At 47.7% G+C, this 23711-nt stretch overlaps 3 protein-coding genes across 3 annotated transcripts; 2 read left to right on the top strand and 1 right to left on the bottom strand.

The window, feature by feature from the left end:
- The first annotated feature begins 13812 nt into the window (after window positions 1-13812).
- Window positions 13813-16278, top strand: LOC123506532. The gene is made up of 3 exons (XM_045258695.1): window positions 13813-14198; window positions 15466-15660; window positions 15887-16278. Exons 1-3 carry the CDS (start codon window positions 14012-14014, stop codon window positions 15910-15912), a joined length of 408 nt encoding a protein of 135 aa, XP_045114630.1. The 5' UTR covers window positions 13813-14011; the 3' UTR covers window positions 15913-16278.
- A 4515-nt stretch (window positions 16279-20793) lies between these two features.
- Window positions 20794-21555, bottom strand: LOC123507113. Its single transcript, XM_045259691.1, has 2 exons — window positions 21492-21555; window positions 20794-21290 (listed from the first exon to the last, which is right to left on the bottom strand). Exons 1-2 carry the CDS (start codon window positions 21550-21552, stop codon window positions 20941-20943), a joined length of 411 nt encoding a protein of 136 aa, XP_045115626.1. The 5' UTR covers window positions 21553-21555; the 3' UTR covers window positions 20794-20940.
- Window positions 21556-21657: 102 nt separating this feature from the next.
- On the top strand, window positions 21658-23067 carry LOC123501210 (SCAN domain-containing protein 3-like). Its single transcript, XM_045249897.1, has one exon. The coding sequence runs from the start codon at window positions 21658-21660 to the stop codon at window positions 23065-23067; it is 1410 nt and encodes a 469-aa protein (XP_045105832.1).
- Window positions 23068-23711: the final 644 nt, after the last annotated feature.

Here is a 23711-nt window from a genome sequence, read left to right as displayed (position 1 = left end):
GTGTGCTCTGCTGATCTTGTTGTTCCTTACTTTTGGCACCATTATGTCCATCCAAATGATGAACGAAATTGTGGAGGACACACGCAGCTTTGACTGCTCGAACGGCATTTTCAACGCTCATTTGAATCGGTCGATGAAAGATCCTCCACTTGTTTGCAAGGATTCCGAAGGCATTCTCTGAAATACGTCTTGCCCTAGAAAGTCTATAGTTATACACAGCTCTTTCGTCGGACAACTCTGTTCCAGGGAAGGGTCGCATAAGAAACGTGGTTAGTGGAAAAGCCTCATCTCCGACGATTACATGTGGTAAAGGAGGTCCATTTTCTTCAATTGGCTTGCACTCCGGAAGTTTCAAATCGCCTTTGAAAAGTGCCTGTCCAAACTGAGAATGACGAAATACTCCCGCATCATTCTGAGAACCATAATCCCCAACATCCACCATGAGGAAGTTGTAGTCACTATCTACAACTGCAAGCAAGACGATGCTGAAGAACCCTTTGTAGTTGTAATACTCGGAACCGGTGTTAATTGGGCAGGTAATGCGGACGTGTTTGCCGTCTATGGCGCCAACGCAGTTCGGGAAGTCCCACCTCACTCGAAATTGGTCTTCGCTCTTGCGGAATCGCTCAAGCGTAGGTGCTGGCATTTCCTCTGGTTGTAGAACTCTCCAAATAGCTTGTGTGGTTTCGTTGATGATTTTGCAAACCGTCGATTTGCCTATACGGTATACAATGCTCAAAATAGCTTGAGAATCGCCGTGTCCAAGAAAACGAAGTGTGAGTGCCAGACGTTCAGCTGCTGTAATGGATTTTCTGAATCGTGTGTCCTTTTTGTTATATCGTTCTCGATAAGCCGAAGCAAATGATGGTAGGTATCCTTCTTCATCCTCATGTAAGTCTGGAAAATTCTTCGTCTCCCTCAGTGATTTCTTGCACTAGAGAACGGTACTCTCTCTCTCTGCCCTTCGCGCAAACAGCGGCTTCACCCACACTTTTCGTTTTGGCGCCTTCGCCTGAGCAGCATAAAGCAGCAAGTTTCCGGCGGTTCACCATCTTCAGCAGTCAAGTGGGAACTGAGATGCAAGCATAACCACAACTGGCTTGCAAACCAAGCTGCCAGCCAAGCTTACAAGCCGATCAGGTTTGCTTCCAGCCAGCCAGACTGGCTGCCAGCCACATTTTTGGCTTCCAACTCATCAAGTGGGAATCGGCCTTAAGGCATTACTAATAGGAAGGCTATACACTTTCAGAGCAAATTCTGCCAGGTCTTTCATAATGAGTTCTCCACCTGCATTTTTTTAATGTAGCAGATTTGGACCAGAACACTGAACCATCCTGAGGTATGTCACCTTCAAATATTTGATGCCAATCAGTATGTAAGGCTGTTCGCCACTGGTTTTCAATCTCAGGAGTTTTGCTTGTTCAGCCAGAGATAATGGAAGCTCAGAAAATGGAGGTCTTGTGTGGCTCAAACATATTGCTGGTGATAGATTTTTTATCTGTTTCAAGGTTGCAATGTTACGTGGGACACGAGCAAGAAGTTCTTCAGATGCTTTTACGAGAAACGCGTGACATCTAGCTTGTATGGCATGCTTGTTTTCCTCTGAAATCAAGTTCATCTTCCTCTTGTTTTCCAAAAGCACAGTAAACTCGTACCCAAAGTCTACTTTTTCAAGTGGAAGAAAATGGACTTAAAATTCATATCCACATCAAGTTTTACACTCGTTGGATAAATTATTCTTCTGAGCACTGAAAATGTTAGATTTTCCAATTCATTCAAGAGACTGCAAAGGTCTGCTGCTTCTTTTTGAAAGAGAAGGTAATGGCCTAGCATTAGGAAGAAAGGAAAGAGGAGAGGAGGAAGGAGGAAAGAAGGAAGATAGGAATGAGGGAGGAGAGGAGAGAGAGAGAGAGAGAGAGAGAGAGAGAGAGAGAGAGAGAGAGAGAGAGAGAATGAAGGATCGAAAGGGGAGGGACGGGAGGTAAAGGGAGAGAGGGATGACAGGTACTTCCCAACTCCCGTGGGACATGGGGCTGGAGAGGGAGCTTACAGTTCCTAGGAGTAAGAGTTGCCACCGCGTTTAAATTGATTTTGCATTATTTAGTGAAAATTTTAGTACATTGAGAGAAATGTATATTTTAGACGGTGCAGAAACTGATGGAGAATGCGTTCATATATATTATAGAGATTTGCGAGGGTGGCATTTTCCCAATTAATGCCGCTTGGAGGGACGCTCAGTTTTGCGATCGTCGCTGCTACCGGGTTAATTTCGATGACTTTGCCCAGAGGTATATACAAACATCGGAAACTTATTCTTTAATTAGATGACAAAATATCTAAGTGATATCTTTGAGAGAAAATACGTGTACCTACTTTATGACGAAAGCATATATATTAACCCAACCACATTCCAAAGTAGCCCAAAAAGTCGCAAGTCGCAGACGTCAAAATTTAGTAGCGCAGCACATCAGAAAGTAGCCCAATTTGCGATTAGTAGCCCAATCTGGCAACACTGCTCTGTAAATGTTGTTACCCGCTCTCAGGCCCGCCGGGCTGAGAGAGAGCCTGTTACTACCCAGGAGGCTGGTAGCAGCCAGGTGGGATTAACTCCAGATGGGAGTAGCAGTGCTGATGTGGTGGAGCCAGTGTTGGGCTCACCATTGAGTTCTGGTGTAGAGGCTGACGGTGACGGCGTGGAGTCACTCGTTAATGCACCGGACTCGGCTTTGGGAGTTGTTGCTGAGAGTGAGGACGGAGTGTTGGGTGTAGCTGAGTTGTTTGATGGTTATCCTCACTCTGCAGAGCACTCCGGAGGGAGCACTCGTGCTGAGTTTCTTCCTGGTGTAGAGGCTGAGGGCTCTGATGTTCAGCACAGGCCCCGGCATGATAAGTCAGGCAGTTTGTTGGAAGTTGGCGCCCAGGGTGGGGAGACTTCCAGTTCTGCGGGGGAGTTGGAAAGTCTCTGAAGTTCTCGTCTTTCTTCCACCTCTCTAGCCTCTTGCTCTGCTGTGGTGAGTCTCGCCGGCTCACACTCGCATCCTCACCCTCCACTGCTGAGGTGAAAAGACCAGTAACTCTCTCCATGGTGCTCACAGGGACTCGTCCTCACAAACAATAAAATAATACAAGTAATAATACCCCACATAATAACACTACACACTATAAAGCACTTGGTTGATCCTGGCGAGGTCGCCACTGTTACGGTTTTAAATTTACGTCACCCGGCTGCGGTTAACTGCTACAGCTCACTAGACTGTTATACTGGCAAAATCGCCAACTTTGTTACGGTCAGTACAGTGGGGATTATAAAACACTCCACAGAGTCCCCACTACTATAACTCGCAGCCGACGTAACCCTCAGGTTCTTTCAAGGTCGCCAACAGTGTATAATTTCCCCCACTGTAAGGGAATCTCCTCAGCAACTCCTTCTCCTCCTGTACCCAACCAAGTAGAATTTATAAATGGTAGATGTTATGTGTAACAGGGCGAGGCCTTAATACCCCTAGAGAAACCGCCCACAATGACAATTCCACCCACTTCTCTATGAAGTATTAATGCCTCTCCACCCGCCTTGTCCACAGACTGTGATAACTCACAGACCGGAACAACGCGCGGTATATTATATAACTATACTATCCTACTACAACAAGTGCTTACTAACACATGTTAGACTGACATCCCTGGCCTACTACTACTGCAATATATGATGTGTACAGCACATCCGGTGATGTACACACCAGCCCAGACACCACCTACAGGTGACACCAGCTATACATGAGTCCAAATACTTGTCGCAGACAAGTCTGACGGAAGAGAGACTAGAGTCAAACAGACTAGCAGCAGAGCAAGAGGCTAGAGAGGCGGAAGAGAGGGCTAGAGAAGCGGAAGAAAGACGATAACTTCAGAGACTAGCAGCAGAGCAAGAGGCTAGAGAGGCGGAAGAAAGGCCTAGAGAAGCGGAAGAAAGACGAGAACTTCAGAGACTAGCAGCAGAGCGGGAGGCTAGAGAGGTGGAAGAGACGAGAGTTGAACAGACTAGCAGCAGAGAAGGAGGCTAGAGAGATGGAGAGAGAAAGGGCAGATAAAGATAGAGAGTTGGAGTGGAGAGAACTCGCCATGCAGTAAGTACGCCTGGAGTTGTTGGTAGTGTAGGAGGAGGAGGAGAACAGAGTGTAGAGCGTACTTTAGTTCAGTCTCCAGCTAGTCCCCGAATTTGATGAGTCTAAGGTGGCTGAATGGTTTGTCCGCTTCGAGAGGAAAGCCAAGGAGTTTGCTTGGTCTCGAGAGAGATGGGTAGGCTTGGTCGCGAATAAACTCAAGGGAAAAGCCTTGAAGTTTATGACAAAATGTCAGCTGATGATCTGGATGATTATGAGGAGTTTAAGGCTGACATTTTGCGGGCATATGAGCTGCGACCAGAAGCCTATCGCTTGCAATTCAGAGGAAAGAGGAAGCGAGCAAGTGACTCCTACCTCGAGTGTGCTCGTTCACTGGAGCAAGTGTTTGAGAGATGGGTTGCTAGCGAGGGTGTTGACTCTCTCGAGGCTTTGAAGGAGTTAGTAGTTATGGAGCAGTTCATTGACATTGCTGATAAGGAGCTGGTACCTCTGTTGAGGAGAAGAGGTTTAGGACCTTGAAGGAGGCTGCTACATGGGCTGATGATTATGTGTTGGCCCACCGTCCTGTGCAGCAGCCTGGGAGTTGGAGTCGTAAGGAAGGTGGTCCTAAGGGAGGCCCAGGGAGTGGTGGCAGTTCTTCCTCGGGCTCTCCAGGCCACTTTAGGCGATATACTGGATTCGGCAGTAAGATGGGTTTTGAAAGCCCCAGGCCCCCACCCTCCTTTCTTCTGCGAAGGACGGACGGCGGGAAGGCGGCCCTAGAACGCCCAAGTATGATTACCAGCCTACGTGCTATCACTGCCGAGGAAAGGGCATTTTAAGTTCAATTGCCCAAAGTTAGTAACAGCTGAAACTCCCAAGTCCTCGCAGAAACCAGTTGCCTTGTTGGTGTGGCCAGATAAAGTTTGTGGTGATGAGTTGACTGCTCCTTCAGGCTTTAGAAGTGAGAAGGCACGGCGTGTGCCTGAGTTGTGTTTGGAGGAGGGAGAGCAGGTTGGCCCACCTGTCCCTCCCCCTGTTGCCACGCCCGCACCTAAGGATAGTGAGCTTGACTGGTGCCGTCCTTTCCTGTGTGGAGGCACTGTTGAGATTGATGGCACCAAGTATCCCGTCACTGTACTGCGTGATACGGGAGCACAGCAGTCAGTGTGCCGAAATGTCACTGGGAAGAAGGTGACATCTAGTAAGGCAGTGTTGTGTCGTGGACTTAACACTGTGGAGGAGTTCGTGACGGCTGAGGTGACGCTGTCATGTCCTCTTGTCACTGCTACGGCGCAGGTAGCAGTGGCAGACGAACTGCCAGTTGCAGGAGTGGACTTCCTGCTTGGGAATGATTTGGCTGGTGGTCGTGTATGGATCCCAACCTCTGATGAGGATGAGGTTGCTGAAGAGTCTGGGCCAGTGGTGCAAGACTCTGTAAATGTTGTTACCCGCTCTCAGGCCCGCCGGGCTGAGAGAGAGCCTGTTACTACCCAGGAGGTTGCTAGCAGCCAGGTGGGATTGACTCCAGATGGGAGTAGCAGTGCTGATGTGGTGGAGCCAGTGTTGGGCTCACCATTGAGTTCTGGTGTAGAGGCTGACGGTGACGGTGTGGAGTCACTCGTTAATGCACCGGACTCGACTTTGGGAGGTGTTGGTGAGAGTGAGGACGGAGTATTGGGTGTAGCTGAGTTGTTGGATTGTTATCCTCACTCTGCAGAGCACTCCGGAGGGAACATTCGTGCTGAGTTGCCTCCTGGTGTGGAGGCTGAGCATGATAAGTCAGGCAGTTTGTTGGAAGTTGGCGCCCAGGGTGGGGAGACTACCAGTTCTGCGGGGGGGTTGGAGGTTTCTCCCCCTGTAGAGCATCATGGATGCAGGGAACGAGCTGTTCCCTTGCCTGGTGACTGTCTGGCTGGTGGTGATGATCCTTCTGAGGACTCACCGGATCACATGGCAGGAGCGGAGCAGCCTGGGCCAGCTCTCCGTCCTCGATGCCGTGTGGGACGTAGGGTTGCAGCGTTGCCTCAACCCCATGACCCTATAGTCCCCCTTTCTCTTAACCAGTTAGAGCCTGCAGAGCTCATTCGTAGGCAGGCGGACCCGGCGTTGGCCTCCTTTGCTCGAGTGGGTGAGGGAAGTGAGGAGTTGGAGGGCAGGGAGGAGTTTGTTTTGCATCAAGGGGTGTTGTGTCGTAGATGGCAGGAGAGTGACGGTGGTGAACTACTGCAAGTAGTTGTGCAGCATAAGCTGCGAGAGGCACTTGTGGTGTTGGCACATGAGGGGCACATGGCTGGACACCTGGGCATCCGAAAGACCGTCGCTCGACTGCGTCGCAATTTTTGGTGGCCCAGCATGTCTGGAGAAGTAGCCACGATTCTTAAGTGCTGCCACACTTGTCAAGTGGTGGGCAAGCCTAATCAGACACCCCTGTGGCGCCACTCCACCCCATCCCTGCTGTTGATCCTCCCTTCACGAGGGTTTTGATTGATATAGTAGGTCCTCTGCCTACTACCAGGGCTGGTCACAAGTATTTGTTGACCATAATGGATGTTACCACGCGGCACCCTGAAGCAATTCCCTGAGAAGCACTCACTCTAAGGTGGTGCTGAAGGCTTTGTTAACCTTTACACACTTTGGATTGCCAGCAGAGCTGCAGTCCGATCAGGGGACCAACTTTACTTCAAAGTTGTTTAAGGATACGATGACTGCGTGGGGGATCAAGCATATTGTGTCCAGTGCTTATCATCCGCAGTCTCAGGGAGCCCTGGAGAGACATCATCAAACTCTCAAGACCATGCTCAAGAGTTTCTGCATGGAGAGAGATAAGGATTGGGACGAGGGTGTCCCCTTTGTCTTATTTGCGGTGAGAGAAGCGCCCACTGAGTCCTTGGGTTTCTCACCCAATCAGTTAGTGTTTGGACACCGAGTGCGTGGACCGCTCGACGTAGTTCGGGAGGCTTGGTGTCAGCCGTCGCCTGAGCGCCCTGTCTCACTGCTTAAGAGCCTCATGAGCAGTCGAGAGAGATTGGCCAAGGCATTAGAGGTGGCGCAGGCCCACCTGTGTAAGGCCCAGCAGAGTATGAAGGGGTATTATGACCGAAGGGCCGAGTATCGGAGTTTTGCCCTGGAGATGAAGTGCTCGTGCTGTTACCACTTCAGGGCCAGCCGCTTGCTGCCCGCTATAGTGGCCCCTATGTTATAGAGAAGAAGGTAGGTGACCTCGACTACCTGGTGGTCACTCCTGACCGGCGCAAGAGGGCTCAGCTGTGTCACGTTAACATGCTGAAGCCCTATTTTCGTTCTACTAGCCAGAAGGGCTCTTTTAGTTCTGCAGTGCAAGAGGCATCTTCAGTTTTGTTTTTCTGCCGGGAGGGAGAAGCTCCAGAAGTTATTGGGCCTGAACCTGTTGTTCCTACAGGACAGTGGGAACGGAATAGCCTCCATCTCTTGAAAGAGAAGGTTGAACACTCGGTGTCCAAACACTAACTGATTGGGTGAGAAACCCAAGGACTCAGTGGGCGCTTCACTCACCGCAAATGGTGGTCATCTATGACACAACATGGGCTGAGCATCTGACTAATGTAGAAGCCCTCTTTGCACGACTCCAGGAAGCGGGATTAGTTGTCAACTTGGAGAAGTGTGAATTTGTACAAGCTCGGGTGCAATACTTGGGTTATCGAGTGGGCCATGGCTACATCACTCCTCCTGAGGCCAAAGTAGAAGCGATCAGGCGGTTCCCCGCACCGACCTGTCGCCGTGCCTTGCAGAGATTCTTAGGAGTGGTAGGTTACTACCGTCGTTTTGTACCGGGGTATTCGACCCTCCTGGCACCTCTTACATATCTCTTGCAGAAGGGTAAGAAGTGGGTCTGGTAAGACCATTTTATGCGAGATGCCAGTGCTCCAGGCCCCTGACTTCAGAAAAAGTTTTGCTCTCGCAGTAGATGCCAGTCAGATGGGAGTAGGCGCAGTTTTATTGCAGCCTGATGACCAGGGGCCGTACTTATAAAACTCCACAAAGATGCCGTCTTAGTTAGGAAAAGTACTTAACCTACGAGACTTAAGCGCTAAGAATCTTTCCTAGCAGGATGCTTTGTTAAGTAACCGTCATTAGGCGCTTACACCGCTAACCGCTAACATGAGCAGACGTTATGTAATGTTTTTTGAGGAATTTCGCAAGAAACGGGTGGAAATACGTAAAAAATATATTTTAAATAAAAAACATTTATCTAGTTAGTTTTCAACAATCACCTCTTCATTTTAACCTTGATAATTGAAGGTATAAATTTATCATCACTGTTGTCATCTTGTCAAAACAACAATCATTTGGCGCCAACTTCGACTGCACACCATGGCTACTCAAGAGACTCAAGACAAGAAGAGGAACAGGAAGACGAACTGGACGCCTTCATCTGGCCCACCTATACAAAATTCTCGCAAAAATACTCCGGAGCGATTCTCCACAGCTGGCTGCTCTAAGGAAGCCAGAAATGCTGCTTGAGGAGCAATAGTGCGGAGGTGTCTGCCGTGTCAGACATTCTCCGCACTGAGGAGTGCCAGAAACATTGGCATATTATAAAATCTGAGGCAAGAAGGAACACCCGCAAGCAGAGAGAAGCCATGACTGCCACAGGTAAGAGTTATTAATTTGGGAGCTAATTTTTGTTATATTTTGTGTGAGTTGCAGCAAGATTTTAATATTTTGAGCTTGATAGAAATTTCAGTTTTACCCTAACAAAAGATATGATTTATCTTATTATTCCTTTTAACCACTGAATAGGTAAGGCAATTTCACTTAAAGAAAAGTATTTATTTATGGTTATTTATTTTTTGCAAGGAAGCTTACTAGTAATTTGAGTAAATACTAAGTTTCAGCAGGTCTACTGTTAAGGTCACTTGAGATTTAGATCATGGAACCTAACCACTTTAAGGAATAAACTTCAGTAAACTGTTCCTGTTTTAAGTTTGGAAGCAATAACATTGAAAGTTTTGTACTAGTGATTAATATATTAAAGTGCCAGCCATTTCCTGCATTTTTTTTTCTTTGTGAAGTGGATTCATTTATTGCACACACTAATTATGATGCAGTGTCTACCTCTGACAAATAATATTACTCCAACCACACATCTGAGTTATGTTATGTGAAAACACGTTCTTTATAAATTATTTATTTGTATTTGCAATTCATTAGCAATAAGATTATATTATTCTTTCCTGATGGTGGACCTCCTGCCAACCCTCCTCTCTCCCAGCACAATAAGTTAATTGGCCGACATGAAGCCTCTCAGCATTCAATAGTGTGCGTGGCTACTACCACTACAATACAGTATACTACTGAAACTATACAAAAGATGGTGGGGGCACACAGCCGCCCTCCAAACCCCACTGGTGACCACGGCCACCAACAAAACAAACAGGACGAGACAATGCCGCGTTTCTCCCACGCGTTGCCGCCACAATACAGGACTGACGCAAAACAGAAGTGCACCCAAACCTACTACACCTCTCCCAGAGCAACAAGCCCGTTGCTCTAACAGTCACGGTCTACCCAGTAGCAAGCCAGCTACTCAAGGAGGCACAACTCCCAGACCAATGACTAATGAGTACTTGTAAAGCACAGTCCAGCCACACGTGTCTCTTCCTGTGCCGAGAACGTACGTGTTAACTCCGCTGAAGACTGGCCGGTACTATAAACAGTATACTACTGATACTACACAATAGATGATGGGGGCACACAGCCAACCACCAAACACACTGGTGACCACGGCCACACTCCTTAGGACAACAAGCCCGTTGTCCTACACAGCCACGGTCTACCGAGTAACAAGCCAGTAACTCAACAGGAGGGCACAACTCCCAGACCAATGATTAGCGAGTAACAAGAACAGCCCAGGAACACGTGTCTCCACCCTGTGACAGAAACCAACGTGTCTACCTCCGCTGAAGACTGGCTGGTTACTGAGGCGAGGCTCGCAGACACAACAAACTGGTGGAAACAAAAAGTGGGTGGCGGGTAGTCTGCTCAGCATAACAGCCCGAGGGGCCCGCGATGGGTGGCCATAGGCTTCACATATAATGAAATAATAAATTAAAGGGGATTAAAACGGTGCCTATCACAATATATACATGCACACACACACACACACACACACACACACACACACACATATATATATATATATATATATATATATATATATATATATATATATATATATATATATATATATATATATATATATATATATATATATATATATATATATATATATATATATATATTTATATACATATATATATTGTGATGGGCACCGTCTTAATCCCCTTTAATTTATTATATTATTATATGTGAAGCCACCCATCGCGGGCCCCTCGGCCTGTTCTGCTGAGCAGACAACCACCTCCTTCTCGCTTTTCGTTGCAAGCGGGAGTCAGTAACCAGCCAGTCTTCAGCGGAGGTAGACACGTGCGCTCTTAGTTTCTGGCACAGGGTGGAGACACGTGTTGCTGGGCTGTTCTTGTTACTCGCTAGTCATTGGTCTGGGAGTTGTGCCCTCCTGTTGAGTTGCTGGCTTGCTACTGGGTAGACCGTGGCTGTGTAGGACAACGGGCTTGTTGTCCTGAGGAAAGTGTAGCCGGTTGGGGCTGCATTTCCTGTTGTGCTGCGTTCGTCCACTCGGGTGTGGCGACGCGGAGGACGCGTTATTGTTTCGTCCCGTTGTTGCTGTTGGTGGCTGTGGTCACCAGTGTGTTTTGTTGGGTGGCTGTGTGCCCCACCATCTTTTGTATAGTTTCAGTAGTAAACTGTATTGTAGTGGTAGTAGCCACGCACACTATTGAATGCTGAGAGGCTTCATGTCGGCCAGTAGTGCGTAGTTGTCGTCCGTCAGACTTGTCTGTGACGAGTATTTGGACTCGTGTATAGCTGGTGTCACCCGTAGGTGGTGTCTGGGCTTGTGTGTACATCACCGGATGTGCTGTACACATCATATATTGCAGTAGTAGTAGGCCAGGGATGTCAGTCTAACAGGTGTTAGTAAGCACTTGTTGTAGTAGGATAGTATAGTATATAATATACGCGCGCGTTGTTCCGGTCTGTGAGTTATCACAGTCTGTGGACAAGGCGGGTGGAGAGGCATTAATACTTCATAGAGAAGTGGGTGGAATTGTCCTTGTGGGCGGTTTCTCTAGGGGTATTAAGGCCTCGCCCTGTTACACATAACATCTACCATTTATAAATTCTACTTGGTTGGGTACAGGAGGAGAAGGAGTTGCTGAGGAGATTCCCTTACAGTGGGGAAATTATACACTGTTGGCGACCTTGAAAGAACCTGAGGGTTACGTCGGCTGTGAGTTATAGTAGTGGGGACTCTGTGGAGTGTTTTATAATCCCCACTGTACTGACCGTAACAAAGTTGGCGATTTTGCCAGAATAACAGTCTAGTGAGCTGTAGCAGTTAACCGCAGCCGGGTGACGTAAGTAAAACCGTAACAGTGGCGACCTCGCCAGGATAAACCAAGTGCTTTATAGTGTGTAGTGTTATTGTGTGGGGTATTATTACTTATATTATTTTATTGTTTGTGAGAACGAGTCCTGTGAGCACCATGGAGAGAGTTACTGGTCTTTTCACCCCACCAGTGGAGGGTGAGGATGCGAGTGTGAGCCGGCGAGACTCACCACGTGGGTATGATGAGTCGGTGGCCGCGCGTGGGGTCAGTGAGGACGCATTTACTACGTGTCATGATAACGCACGTGGCGGTCCCAGAGAAGGTGGGATATATTAGCCCTGGCAGAAGTATCGGAAGCAGGAAGGCTCCCGACGATCTAGTCCAGCAAGCAGTATTGCTGATAGCGTCCAGTCAGCTGCCAGACTGGAGGAACTGCGATTGAAGCTGGAAATGAGGAAAATGGAGATAGAAGCAGAAGAGAGGCGAGAGTTGAAGAGATTAGCTGCGGAAGAGAGACGAGAGTCAAACAGACTAGCAGCAGAGCAAGAGGCTAGAGAGGCGGAAGAAAGACGAGAACTTCAGAGACTAGCAGCAGAGGAGGCTAGAGAGATGGAGATGATGAGATTGGAGATGGAGAGAGAAAGGGCAGATAAAGATAGAGAGTTGGAGTGGAGAGAACTCGCCATGCAGTAAGTACGCCTGGAGTTGTTGGTAGTGTAGGAGGAGGAGAACAGAGTGTTGAGCGTACGTTAGTTCAAAGTCTCCAGCTAGTCCCCGAATTTGATGAGGCTAAGGTGGCTGAATGGTTTGTCCGCTTCGAGAGGAAAGCCAAGGAGTTTGCTTGGTCTCGAGAGAGATGGGTAGGCTTGGTCGCGAATAAACTCAAGGGAAAAGCCTTGAAGTTTATGATAAAATGTCAGCTGATGATCTGGATGATTATGAGGAGTTTAAGGCTGACATTTTGCGGGCATATGAGCTGCGACCAGAAGCCTATCGCTTGCAATTCAGAGGAAAGAGGAAGCGAGCAAGTGACTCCTACCTCGAGTGTGCTCGTTCACTGGAGCAAGTGTTTGAGAGATGGGTTGCTAGCGAGGGTGTTGACTCTCTCGAGGCTTTGAAGGAGTTAGTAGTTATGGAGCAGTTCATTGATATTGCTGATAAGGAGCTGGTACCTCTGTTGAGGGAGAAGAGGTTTAGGACCTTGAAGGAGGCTGCTACATGGGCTGATGATTATGTGTTGGCCCACCGTCCTGTGCAGCAGCCTGGGAGTTGGAGTCGTAAGGAAGGTGGTCCTAAGGGAGGCCCAGGGAGTGGTGGCAGTTCTTCCTCGGCTCTCCAGGCCACTTTAGGCGATATACTGGATTCGGCAGTAAAATGGGTTTTGAAAGCCCCAGGCCCCACCCTCCTTTTTCTGCGAAGGACGGGACGGCGGGGAAGGCGGCCCTAGAACGCCCAAGTATGATTCCCAGCCTACGTGCTATCACTGCCGAGGAAAGGGCATTTTAAGTTCAATTGCCCAAAGTTAGTAACAGCTGAAACTCCCAAGTCCTCGCAGAAACCAGTTGCCTTGTTGGTGTGGCCAGATAAAGTTTGTGGTGATGAGTTGACTGCTCCTTCAGGCTTTAGAAGTGAGAAGGCACGGCGTGTGCCTGAGTTGTGTTTGGAGGAGAGAGAGCAGGTTGGCCCACCTGTCCCTCCCCCTGTTGCCTCGCCCGCTGTTGTTAAGGATAGTGAGCTCGACTGGTGCCGTCCTTTCCTGTGTGGAGGCACTGTTGAGATTGATGGCACCAAGTATCCCATCACTGTACTGCGTGATACGGGAGCACAGCAGTCAGTGTGCCGAAATGTCACTGGGAAGAAGGTGACTTCTAGCAAGGCAGTGTTGTGTCGTGGACTTAACACTGTGGAGGAGTTCGTGACGGCTGAGGTGACGCTGTCATGTCCTCTTGTCACTGCTACGGCGCAGGTAGCAGTGGCAGACGAACTGCCAGTCGCAGGAGTGGACTTCCTGCTTGGGAATGATTTGGCTGGTGGTCGTGTATGGTGCCCAACCTCTGATGAGGATGAGGTTGCTGAAGAGTCTGGGCCAGTGGTGCAAGACTCTGTAAATGTTGTTACCCGCTCTCAGGCCCGCTGGGCTGAGAGAGAGCCTGTTACTACCCAGGAGGTTGATAGCAGCCAGGTGGGACTGACTCCAGATGGGAGTAAGGCCTCTTTCACACGAGACGATTTTAATCGTGACGGGAAAAATCGTCTTGCCAGTGGCACACAGTAGGCTATGAGAGCTTTCACACGACACGATCACGGGACGGGAGCCGTGTTGCGCCCGTGAGCACTCACTACAACACACGGTCGTCGTCCCGTGCCCGTGCGTCAGTGGTGTACAGCATCCTATGAGAGCTTTCACATGGGACGATTTTAGTCGTCTCCTTGCGTCTGTGGCGTGAGGTTGTGTGCGCAACGATGGGCGAGGAGATTGAGATTGACACTGAACGGCTAATTTCTTTGGTGCAAGAGAGGCCTGTTTTGTGGGACAAGACAGAGGACATATACAAAGACAGGAATGCTACAAAGAATGCATGGAAAGAAGTTTGTATGGAACTGAAACCTGACTTTGAAGAATTGGAGGACAGAGAGAAAAATACATTTGGTAAGTAGTTTTATTCGATAACATAGCATTTCATTCGTATCGATACAATTGTGTTACTTGTTTACTTGCGTTACTTATTACAATACCACTAATAGACATTCACTATATGTAATGCATTTTAGTTTTATCATTTAGAATTTAGCCATTTGCCAAGGGACAGCTCCAGCGTTAGAATTGAAGTAGGTGCACATTACCTTTCTTATATTGTTTGCTGATAGGCCCCTCTAAGTTGTGTCCCCTGTTGTAAATCCTGCAAGCCTATAATTGTAGTTGTATCTTCATGACAAAATCCATCCCTGTCACGAACGAAGTTATGGAGAAGAACACAGGCTTTGACAATATCAACAGCGAAATCGACCTGAACATTAAGAGGCCGATGTAAGATTCGCCACTTATTGGTCAAAATGCCGAAAGAACACTCAACATACCGACGAGCTCGGCTCAAACGGTAGTTAAATATCCTTTTTTCCTTAGTAAGGTTCGACCCCCCAAAAGGGCGCAACAGATGATTATGTAAGGCAAATGCTTCATCGCCCAAGAAAAAATATGGAACTTTTGCACTATCCATACCTGTGCCGGGCAGAACTTTCTCGTCAGGCAGTAGTTGATCGTTTGTTTCAATTGACGTCCACAGTCTGGTTCGTTTGAAAATTGATGAATCACAATCCTTCCCAAAACTGCCAATATCAACGTATGTGAACCGATATTGAGAATCTGCTATTGCCATCAAAACTACAGAATAGTACTCTTTATAATTGTAGAACATGGAGCCACTTTTATAGGGGCAAATAATTCTAATATGTTTTCCGTCTACTGCACCGATACAGTGAGGAAAATTTGCAACTTTCAAAATGCAATGCTATCTTTTCCCACTGTTCTTTTGTGGGAACAGGCATGCATTCTGAGAGCATGACTTCCCAGATAGCTTGACATACAGCTCTCACGAGTAGGCTTGCTGTGGAAATGCCAATTCTGAACGTGTAGTGCAGATCAGTCAGTGTACACCCACTTGCCAAGTACCTGCAATAGAAAAATGTCACAATTTAACATGTTTTGTATGTATACTTATATGCTATATGTGTTTACTTTTAAGCTTTCATGTTTACATATATGTATACATGTGTGTGTGTGTGTGTGTGTGTGTGTGTGTGTGTGTGTGTGTGTGTGTGTGTGTGTGTGTGTGTGTGTTGGAGAATAATTTTAGATAATAAAATAATTTTTGTTGAGACACTTGATATAAAAGTAATACACGCCCTATTATTTACAGGAAAAGATGTCATGAAAAGGTGGACGAACGTTCGAGACTGCTACGCCAAATTTAACAAGAAAACAAAAGAAGCAAAAAAATCAGGAGCAGGTGCTTGCAAGGTGAAATCTTATATCTACAGCAAGGAACTACAATTTCTATCAAAACTATATGAAGAACGAGACACTCAGGACAGCTTTGATGGTCCAGGAACATGTGAGGAAGAACATGATGGAGGCGCTTCTTCCGATCCATTACCTAGTCAAAATCGTCTAGCGGAGCTAGCGACGTAGGGCGAAAACGGAGCCGCAAACTAGATCCATTTGAAGAGCAAATGCTAAAGATTATGGAGGATGATGCGAAAAATAGGCACATGTCATTTTTCAGAAGTGTTTTGCCATCACTGGAGAAGTTTGACGATGACGAAGTACTTAAATTTCAGATGGATGTTCTACAGAGCATATCTAAAATTAAGGAAGGAAAACTTAGGAAAACAACCACTCATAACGTCCACATGTTTTCTCCTTCCGGTGGTTCTCCGTATCCGACATTTTGGCAGCATCAATCCTACCCTCCCCATACTAGTCTGCCGCCTCCTGCCCCGCATCACCATTCTCAAACATCCCGGTTCCCCAATGCAGCTCAACCCGGCCACGTTTCAGGCGACTTCCAGGGCTATGAGCAGCAGATGTCTTCAAGCTACGCCGACAATGCAGTATCACCAACTCCAACACAGTTTTCAAACGATTCTATAGATTTTACAAGCTAAGAACACATCAGTTGCATTAACATGTGCTACATATATGTTACCCAATAAAGTAGATAACTCTAAAACTATTTCAATTACCTCAATGTTATAGCTAACATCTCTTCAGGCTTAATGCAGTCTCTCATGTTTGTATCCTGGCGTTGCAGAACTTCTTTTAAACAACGATTCAGCTCATCAAATGATGAAATGCTCATCCTGAAGTAATTGAAAATTTTGATTCGTCTTCTCTTAGTTCAGTAAATAAGGTGTGAAAGGAACTTAATTCGTCTCTTTTTTGATTAATGGGATGTACCCAACAGGAACGCTTCCTTTGTCGTCGCCGTCTCCGGCGATTCAAAACACACAACGCAATAACGCGTGACCTCTCCATGTCAAGTGCAAGTGCAAACTGACACTGGGCACCGTGGGAAGGTGTCACGGCACGATTAAAACCGTCTCGTGTGAAAGGAGCAAACCGTCTCGTGTGAAAGGAGCATATCACGGACGATTTTTCCCGTCACGATTAAAATCGTCTCGTGTGAAAGAGGCCTAACAGTGCTGATGTGGTGGAGCCAGTGTTGGGCTCACCATTGAGTTCTGGTGTAGAGGCTGACGGTGACGGCGTAAAGTCACTTGTTAATGCACCGGACTCGGCTTTGGGAGGTGTTGCTGAGAGTGAGGACGGAGTGTTGGGTGTAGCTGAGTTGTTTGATGGTTATCCTCACTCTGCAGAGCACTCCGGAGGGAGCACTCGTGCTGAGTCACTTCCTGGTGTGGAGGCTGAGGGCTCTGATGTTCAGCACAGGCCCCAGCATGATAAGTCAGGCAGTTTGTTGGAAGTTGGCGCCCAGGGTGGGGAGACTTCCAGTTCTGCGGGGGGGTTGGAGGTTTCTCCCCCTGTGGAGCATCGTGGAGGCAGGGAGCGAGCTGTTCCCTTGCCTGGTGACTGCCTGGCTGGTGGTGATGATCCTTCTGAGGACTCACCGGATCACATGGCAGGAGCGGAGCAGCCTGGGCCAGCTCTCCGTCCTCGATGCCGTGTGGGACGTAGGGTTGCAGCGTTGCCTCAACCCCATGACCCTATAGTCCCCCTTTCTCTTACCCAGCTAGAGCCTGCAGAGCTCATTCGTAGGCAGCAGGAGGACCCGGCGTTGGCCTCCTTCTTTGCTCGAGTGGGTGAGGGAAGTGAGGAGTTGGAGGGCAGGGAGGAGTTTGTTTTGCATCAAGGGTGTTGTGTCGTAGATGGCAGGAGAGTGACGGTGGTGAGTTATTGCAAGTAGTTGTGCCGCAGAAGCTGCGTGAGGCACTTGTGCTGTTGGCACATGAGGGGCCCATGGCTGGACACCTGGGCATCCGAAAGACCGTCGCTCGCCTGCGTCGCAATTTTGGTGGCCCAGCATGTCTGGAGAAGTAGCCACGATTCTTAAGTGCTGCCACACTTGTCAAGTGGTGGGCAAGCCTAATCAGACACCCCCTGTGGTGCCACTCCACCCTATCCCTGCTGTTGATCCTCCCTTCACGAGGGTTTTGATTGATATAGTAGGTCCTCTGCCTACTACCAGGGCTGGTCACAAGTATTTGTTGACCATAATGGATGTTACCACGCGGTATCCTGAAGCAATTCCCTGAGAAGCACTCACTCTAAGGTGGTGCTGAAGGCTTTGTTAACCTTCTTTACACACTTTGGATTGCCAGCAGAGCTGCAGTCCGATCAGGGACCAACTTTACTTCAAAGTTGTTTAAGGATACGATGACTGCGTGGGGATCAAGCATATTGTGTCCAGTGCTTATCATCCGCAGTCTCAGGGAGCCCTGAGAGACATCATCAAACTCTCAAGACCATGCTCAAGAGTTTCTGCATGGAGAGAGAAGGATTGGGACGAGGGTGTCCCTTTGTCTTATTTGCGGTGAGAGAAGCGCCCACTGAGTCCTTGGGTTTCTCACCCAATCAGTTAGTGTTTGGACACCGAGTGCGTGGACCGCTCGACGTAGTTCGGGAGGCTTGGTGTCAGCCGTCGCCTGAGCGCCCTGTCTCACTGCTTAAGAGCCTCATGAGCAGTCGAGAAAGATTAGCCAAGGCATTAGAGGTGGCGCAGGCCCACCTGTGTAAGGCCCAGCAGAGTATGAAGGGTATTATGACCGAAGGGCCGAGTATCGGAGTTTTGCCCTGGAGATGAAGTGCTCGTGCTGTTACCACTTCAGGGCCAGCCGCTTGCTGCCCGCTATAGTGGCCCCTATATTATAGAGAAGAAGGTAGGTGACCTCGACTACCTGGTGGTCACTCCTGACCGGCGCAAGAGGGCTCAGCTGTGTCACGTTAACATGCTGAAGCCCTATTTTCGTTCTACTAGCCAGAAGGGCTCTTTTAGTTCTGCCGTGCAAGAGGCATCTTCAGTTTTATTTTTCTGCCGGGAGGAGAGGCTCCAGAAGTTATTGGGCCTGAACCTGTTGTTCCTACAGGGTAGTGGGAACGGAATAGCCTCCATCTCTTGAAAGAGAAGGTTGACCATTTAGGGGATCAGCAATATGAGTTGCTTCGGCGGCTGAGAAAGTACTCCAGTGTTTAGCAGTGTCCCGAGCAGGACACAGTTGATAGAACACGATATTAATGTTGGGGACGAAAAGCCTGTCAAGTGGCCCCCATACAGAGTGAGCCCAGGAGTACAATGTCATAGTAAGATATATAAAAGGAGCAGACAACGTTGTAGCTGATTGTCTGTCATGGGGCCATTCCCTTTAATCAGTCCCATGCCTTTTTTTTTTTTTATTTTGTAAATGTTTTGTTTCCAATTTTTTTTTCCTTTTAAGGAGGGCGTGTGATGGGCATCGTCTTAATCCCTTTAATTTATTATATTATTATATGTGAAGCCTATGGCCACCCATCGCGGGCCCCTCGGGTTGTTCTGCTGAGCAGACAACCCCCTCCTTCTTCTCGCTTTTCGTTGCAAGCGGGAGTCAGTAACCAGCCAGTCTTCAGCGGAGGTAGACACGTGCGCTCTTGGTTTCTGGCACAGGGTGGAGACACGTGTTGCTGGGCTGTTCTTGTTACTCGCTAGTCATTGGTCTGGGAGTTGTGCCCTCCTGTTGAGTAGCTGGCTTGCTACTGGGTAGACCGTGGATGTGTAGGACAACGGGCTTGTTGTCCTGAGGAAAGTGTAGCCGGTTGGGGCTGCATTTCCTGTTGTGCGTTCGTCCACTCTGGTGTGGCGACGCGGAGGGACGCGTTATTGTTTCGTCCCGTTGTTACTGTTGGTGGCTGTGGTCACCAGTGTGTTTTGTTGGGTGGCTGTGTGCCCCCACCATCTTTTGTATAGTTTCAGTAGTAAACTGTATTGTAGTGGTAGTAGCCACGCACACTATTGAATGCTGAGAGGCTTCATGTCGGCCAGTAGTGCGTAGTGTCGTCCGCCAGACGTGTCTGTGACGAGTATATAGTGGGTGTCACCCGTAGATGGTGTCTGGGCTTGTGTGTACATCACCGGATGTGCTGTACACATCATATATTGCAGTAGTAGTAGGCCAGGGATGTCAGTCTAACAGGTGTTAGTAAGCACTTGTTGTAGTAGGATAGTATATAATATAATATACCGCGCGCGTTGTTCCGGTCTGTGAGTTATCACAGTCTGTGGACAAGGCGGGTGGAGAGGCATTAATACTTCATAGAGAAGTGGGTGGAATTGTCCTTGTGGGCGGTTTCTCTAGGGGTATTAAGGCCTCGCCCTGTTACACATAACATCTACCATTTATAAATTCTACTTGGTTGGGTACAGGAGGAGAAGGAGTTGCTGAGGAGATTCCCTTACAGTGGGGGAAATTATACACTGTTGGCGACCTTGAAAGAACCTGAGGGTTACGTCGGCTGCGAGTTATAGTAGTGGGGACTCTGTGGAGTGTTTTATAATCCCCACTGTTCTGACCGTAACAAAGTTGGCGATTTTGCCAGTATAACAGTCTAGTGAGCTGTAGCAGCTAACCGCAGCCGGGTGACGTACGTTTAAAACCGTAACAATGGCGACCTCGCCAGGATAAACCAAGTGCTTTTATAGTGGGGTAGTATATTGTGTGGGGTATTATTACTTATATTATTTTATTGTTTGTGAGAACGAGTCCTTGTGAGCACCATGGAGAGAGTTACTGGCCTTTTCACCCCACCAGTGGAGGGTGAGGATGCGAGTGTGAGCCGGCGAGACTCACCACGTGAGTATGATGAGTCGGTGGCCGCGCGTGGGGTCAGTGAGGACGCATTTACTAAGTGTCATGATAACGCACGTGGCGGTCCCAATGAAGGTGATGTAGGATATATTAGCCTTGGCATTAGTATCGGAAGCAGGGAAGGCTCCCGACGATCTAGTCCAGCAAGCAGTATTGCTGATAGTGTCCAGTCAGCGGCCAGACTGGAGGAACTGCGATTGAAGCTGGAAATGAGGAAAATGGAGATAGAAGCAGAAGAGAGGTGAGAGTTGAAGAGATTAGCTGCGGAAGAGAGACGAGAGTCAAACAGACTAGCAGCAGAGCAAGAGGCGGAAGAGAGGGCTAGAGAAGCGGAAGAAAGACGAGAACTTCAGAGACTAGGAGGAGAGCAGGAGGCTAGAGAGGTGGAAGAGAGACGAGAGTTAAACAGACTAGCAGCAGAGAAGGAGGCTAGAGAGATGGAGAGAGAAAGGGCAGATAAAGATAGAGAGTTGGAGTGGGAGAGAACTCGCAATGCAATAAGTACGCCTGGAATTGTTGATAGTGTAGGACAGGCATCACCAAATGGCGGACCCCGAGCGATGGTTCTGTCCGGACCCGTGACCAATCTGCGGCCGGGTGACAGCGGGAGGGAGGGTGTGGCGGGTGGCGGGGCGCCGTGCAACGCTGGCGGGTGTCAACAGGCCAGTGAGAGCGTGAACACTCTCAATTTCCTGCAGTAGGAAGGTCAAGCTAATATGCAGGGTGGCAGGTATGACCAAAGGGCGTGGTGGGTATCTGGGTGGCATGCACCTTTCACCATGGTGACGAGGTGGTGGACGGTGGCAGCCAGCAGGCGACACGCGGGCAGTGTATAGTGTGGGGGTGGGGGTGAGAGCGGGGGTGGAGAGCGTTCGAGCGTGCTGGCCCAACGTTGCCAGACTGTCTTACTCAGCCTCTTATATTCACCGGCTTCTGACCCAAAAACTGTCTCGTGGACCTCAGTAAGGAGATTCACTTATAATTATCGTTAAAATAGTTTATTCCTGATGTTTCTTGGCAATAGTTAAGCGTCAGAAACCGGTAAATACTATGCTCTGAGTACGACAATCTGGCAACAGTGCACGGTGCTGCCTTGACCTTGCGCTCTCAGTGCACCACAGCAGAGAGGAAGAGACAGATGAGAGCATGGCTTGCTCGGACAGTAGTGAAGGAGTGCTTAAACGCTGTTGCTGAGACACTGTTTGAGGGAAAACAGTAAAGGACGACATGTGTGAAAAATCAAACAAATCCCGATGTCAGCTTCAACAGCAACTAGAAAATCTGAAATATTAGCAGATGATGTACTGGCACAGCTTGATGCTGCAATTCAGAGTGCACCATGCATATCTTTGGCCATTGATGAGTCTACAGATGTTACTGATAATGCCCAGCTTTTGGTGTATGTGAGATTTTGTAACAAAGATAAGAAGGAGATCTGTGAGGACCTGCTGGGTGTAACACCACTGGAAACACACACAAGAGGAGAGGACATATATGCAGCAATAAAAGAGATGCTGAGGAAGAGGGGCATAGATCTGAAGCAGGTTGTCTCTGTCACCACAGATGGTGCTCCTGCCATGATTGGAAAAGAGAGGGGGGCTGTGTCCCGGATGAAAGAGGACAACCCAGATCTTCTTGCATACCACTGTCTCATCCATCAGACTGTTCTGTGTGCCACTCTATCACAACATTTTGCTGAAGTAATGAACACAGTGATGAAACTCATCAACTTCCTTAGGGCATCCTCATCCCTTCAGCATCGCCTCCTGAGAGAATTCCTGGCAGATGTTGAGGCAAATGCCAATGACCTGCTACTGCACAACAATGTGAGGTGGCTGAGCAAAGGAAATGCACTGGGACGTTTCTGGTCTGTTCGAGAAGAAATTGCAGCTTTCTTAGAGCAGGTCAAGAGTCAGAGAGCAACACAGTTTTCACTTTTTCTGCAAGATGAGCACAAGATGAACATGGTTGCCTTTTTGGTTGACATTACATCACATCTTAATGAGCTCAATGTAAAGCTGCAGGGCCAGAACAACACAGTTGCTGATTTGATGACAGCTATTCGCTCTTTCCAGAGGAAGCTGGACATTTTTAAAGAAGATCTTGAAGGAGGGTGTGAACACTTCCCAAAACTGCAGGAACAGATCCAGGGTGAGAGAGACGTTTATCCTTATGTTGACTTCATAGACAAGCTGATTGGAAACTTCAGTAAAAGGTTCAACAGCTCCAGCCTTGGGCAGCAGCTCCTCCTGCTAATCCAGAATCCTTTCCTCATCAGAGAAGTCAGAGGATTTTCGAAGGAAGTGACACAGACATTCAAGTGGGCACATGCAGGATCTCTACAGCTTGAGCTCATTGATCTGCAAGGAAATGCTCCATTAAGAGAGCATTTTGAGGCAACTGACCCTGCTACTTTCTGGCTACAGACTGTGTCTGAGAGTGTGTTCCCTGGTCTCACCAAAGTAGCACTGCACACCTTGACTATGTTTGGATCGACTTACAGCTGTGAGTCAGCTTTTTCCACTATGAACATTATCAAAAACAAGAACCGTTCAAGGCTCACCAACGAACACCTACATGTCTGCATGAGAATGGCACTGACTCCATTCCAACCAAGATTTAAATCACTGGCAGGGCAGTCCCATGCCCATTTCTCTCATTAAGAAAAGTAAAAAAAAAGAATAACTAAAGAGGTGGTGTTCAAAGTTCTGTTTGCATTTTTTTTCCTAAAAGAGGCACTTTTTATTTATTGTTTTCTGAAGATGTTGATTTTTTTTACTTGAAAAGGAAGCCTTCACTTTTGTTATGCTGAGATCTCTGTAAGAAAAAAAGAGAAAAATGTTTAGTCAATACTTTGTTTGCACATGTTTTTCCTAAAGAAGCCACTTTTTATTTATTGTTTTCTGAAGATGTTGACTTTTTTTTAACTGGAATAGTAGGCTTTCAATTTTTAGGCTGGGACATCTTCAAGAAAAAAATAAAAGTTCTGTTTGCATTTTTTTTAAAGAGGCACTTTTATTTATTGTTTTCTGAAGATGTTGATTTTTTACTTGAAAAGGAAGCCTTCACTTTTGTTATGCTGAGATCTCTGTAAGAGAAAAATGTTTAGTCAATACTTTGTTTGCACATGTTTTTCCTAAAGAAGCCACTTTTTATTTATTGTTTTCTGAAGATGTTGACTTTTTTTTTAACTTGAATAGTAGGCTTTCAATTTTTAGGCTGGGATTTCTTCAAGAAAAAAATAAAACTTTAATCAATGCTATGTTTGCACATATTCTTTTTCCTAAAAGAGCCACTTTTTATTCAT

This window comes from Portunus trituberculatus, chromosome 2, assembly GCF_017591435.1.
Source record: "Portunus trituberculatus isolate SZX2019 chromosome 2, ASM1759143v1, whole genome shotgun sequence".
NCBI lineage: Eukaryota > Metazoa > Arthropoda > Malacostraca > Decapoda > Portunidae > Portunus > Portunus trituberculatus.
The sequence above is the reverse complement of the archived record's forward strand: the minus strand, read 5'-3'. Positions and strand labels throughout refer to the sequence as shown.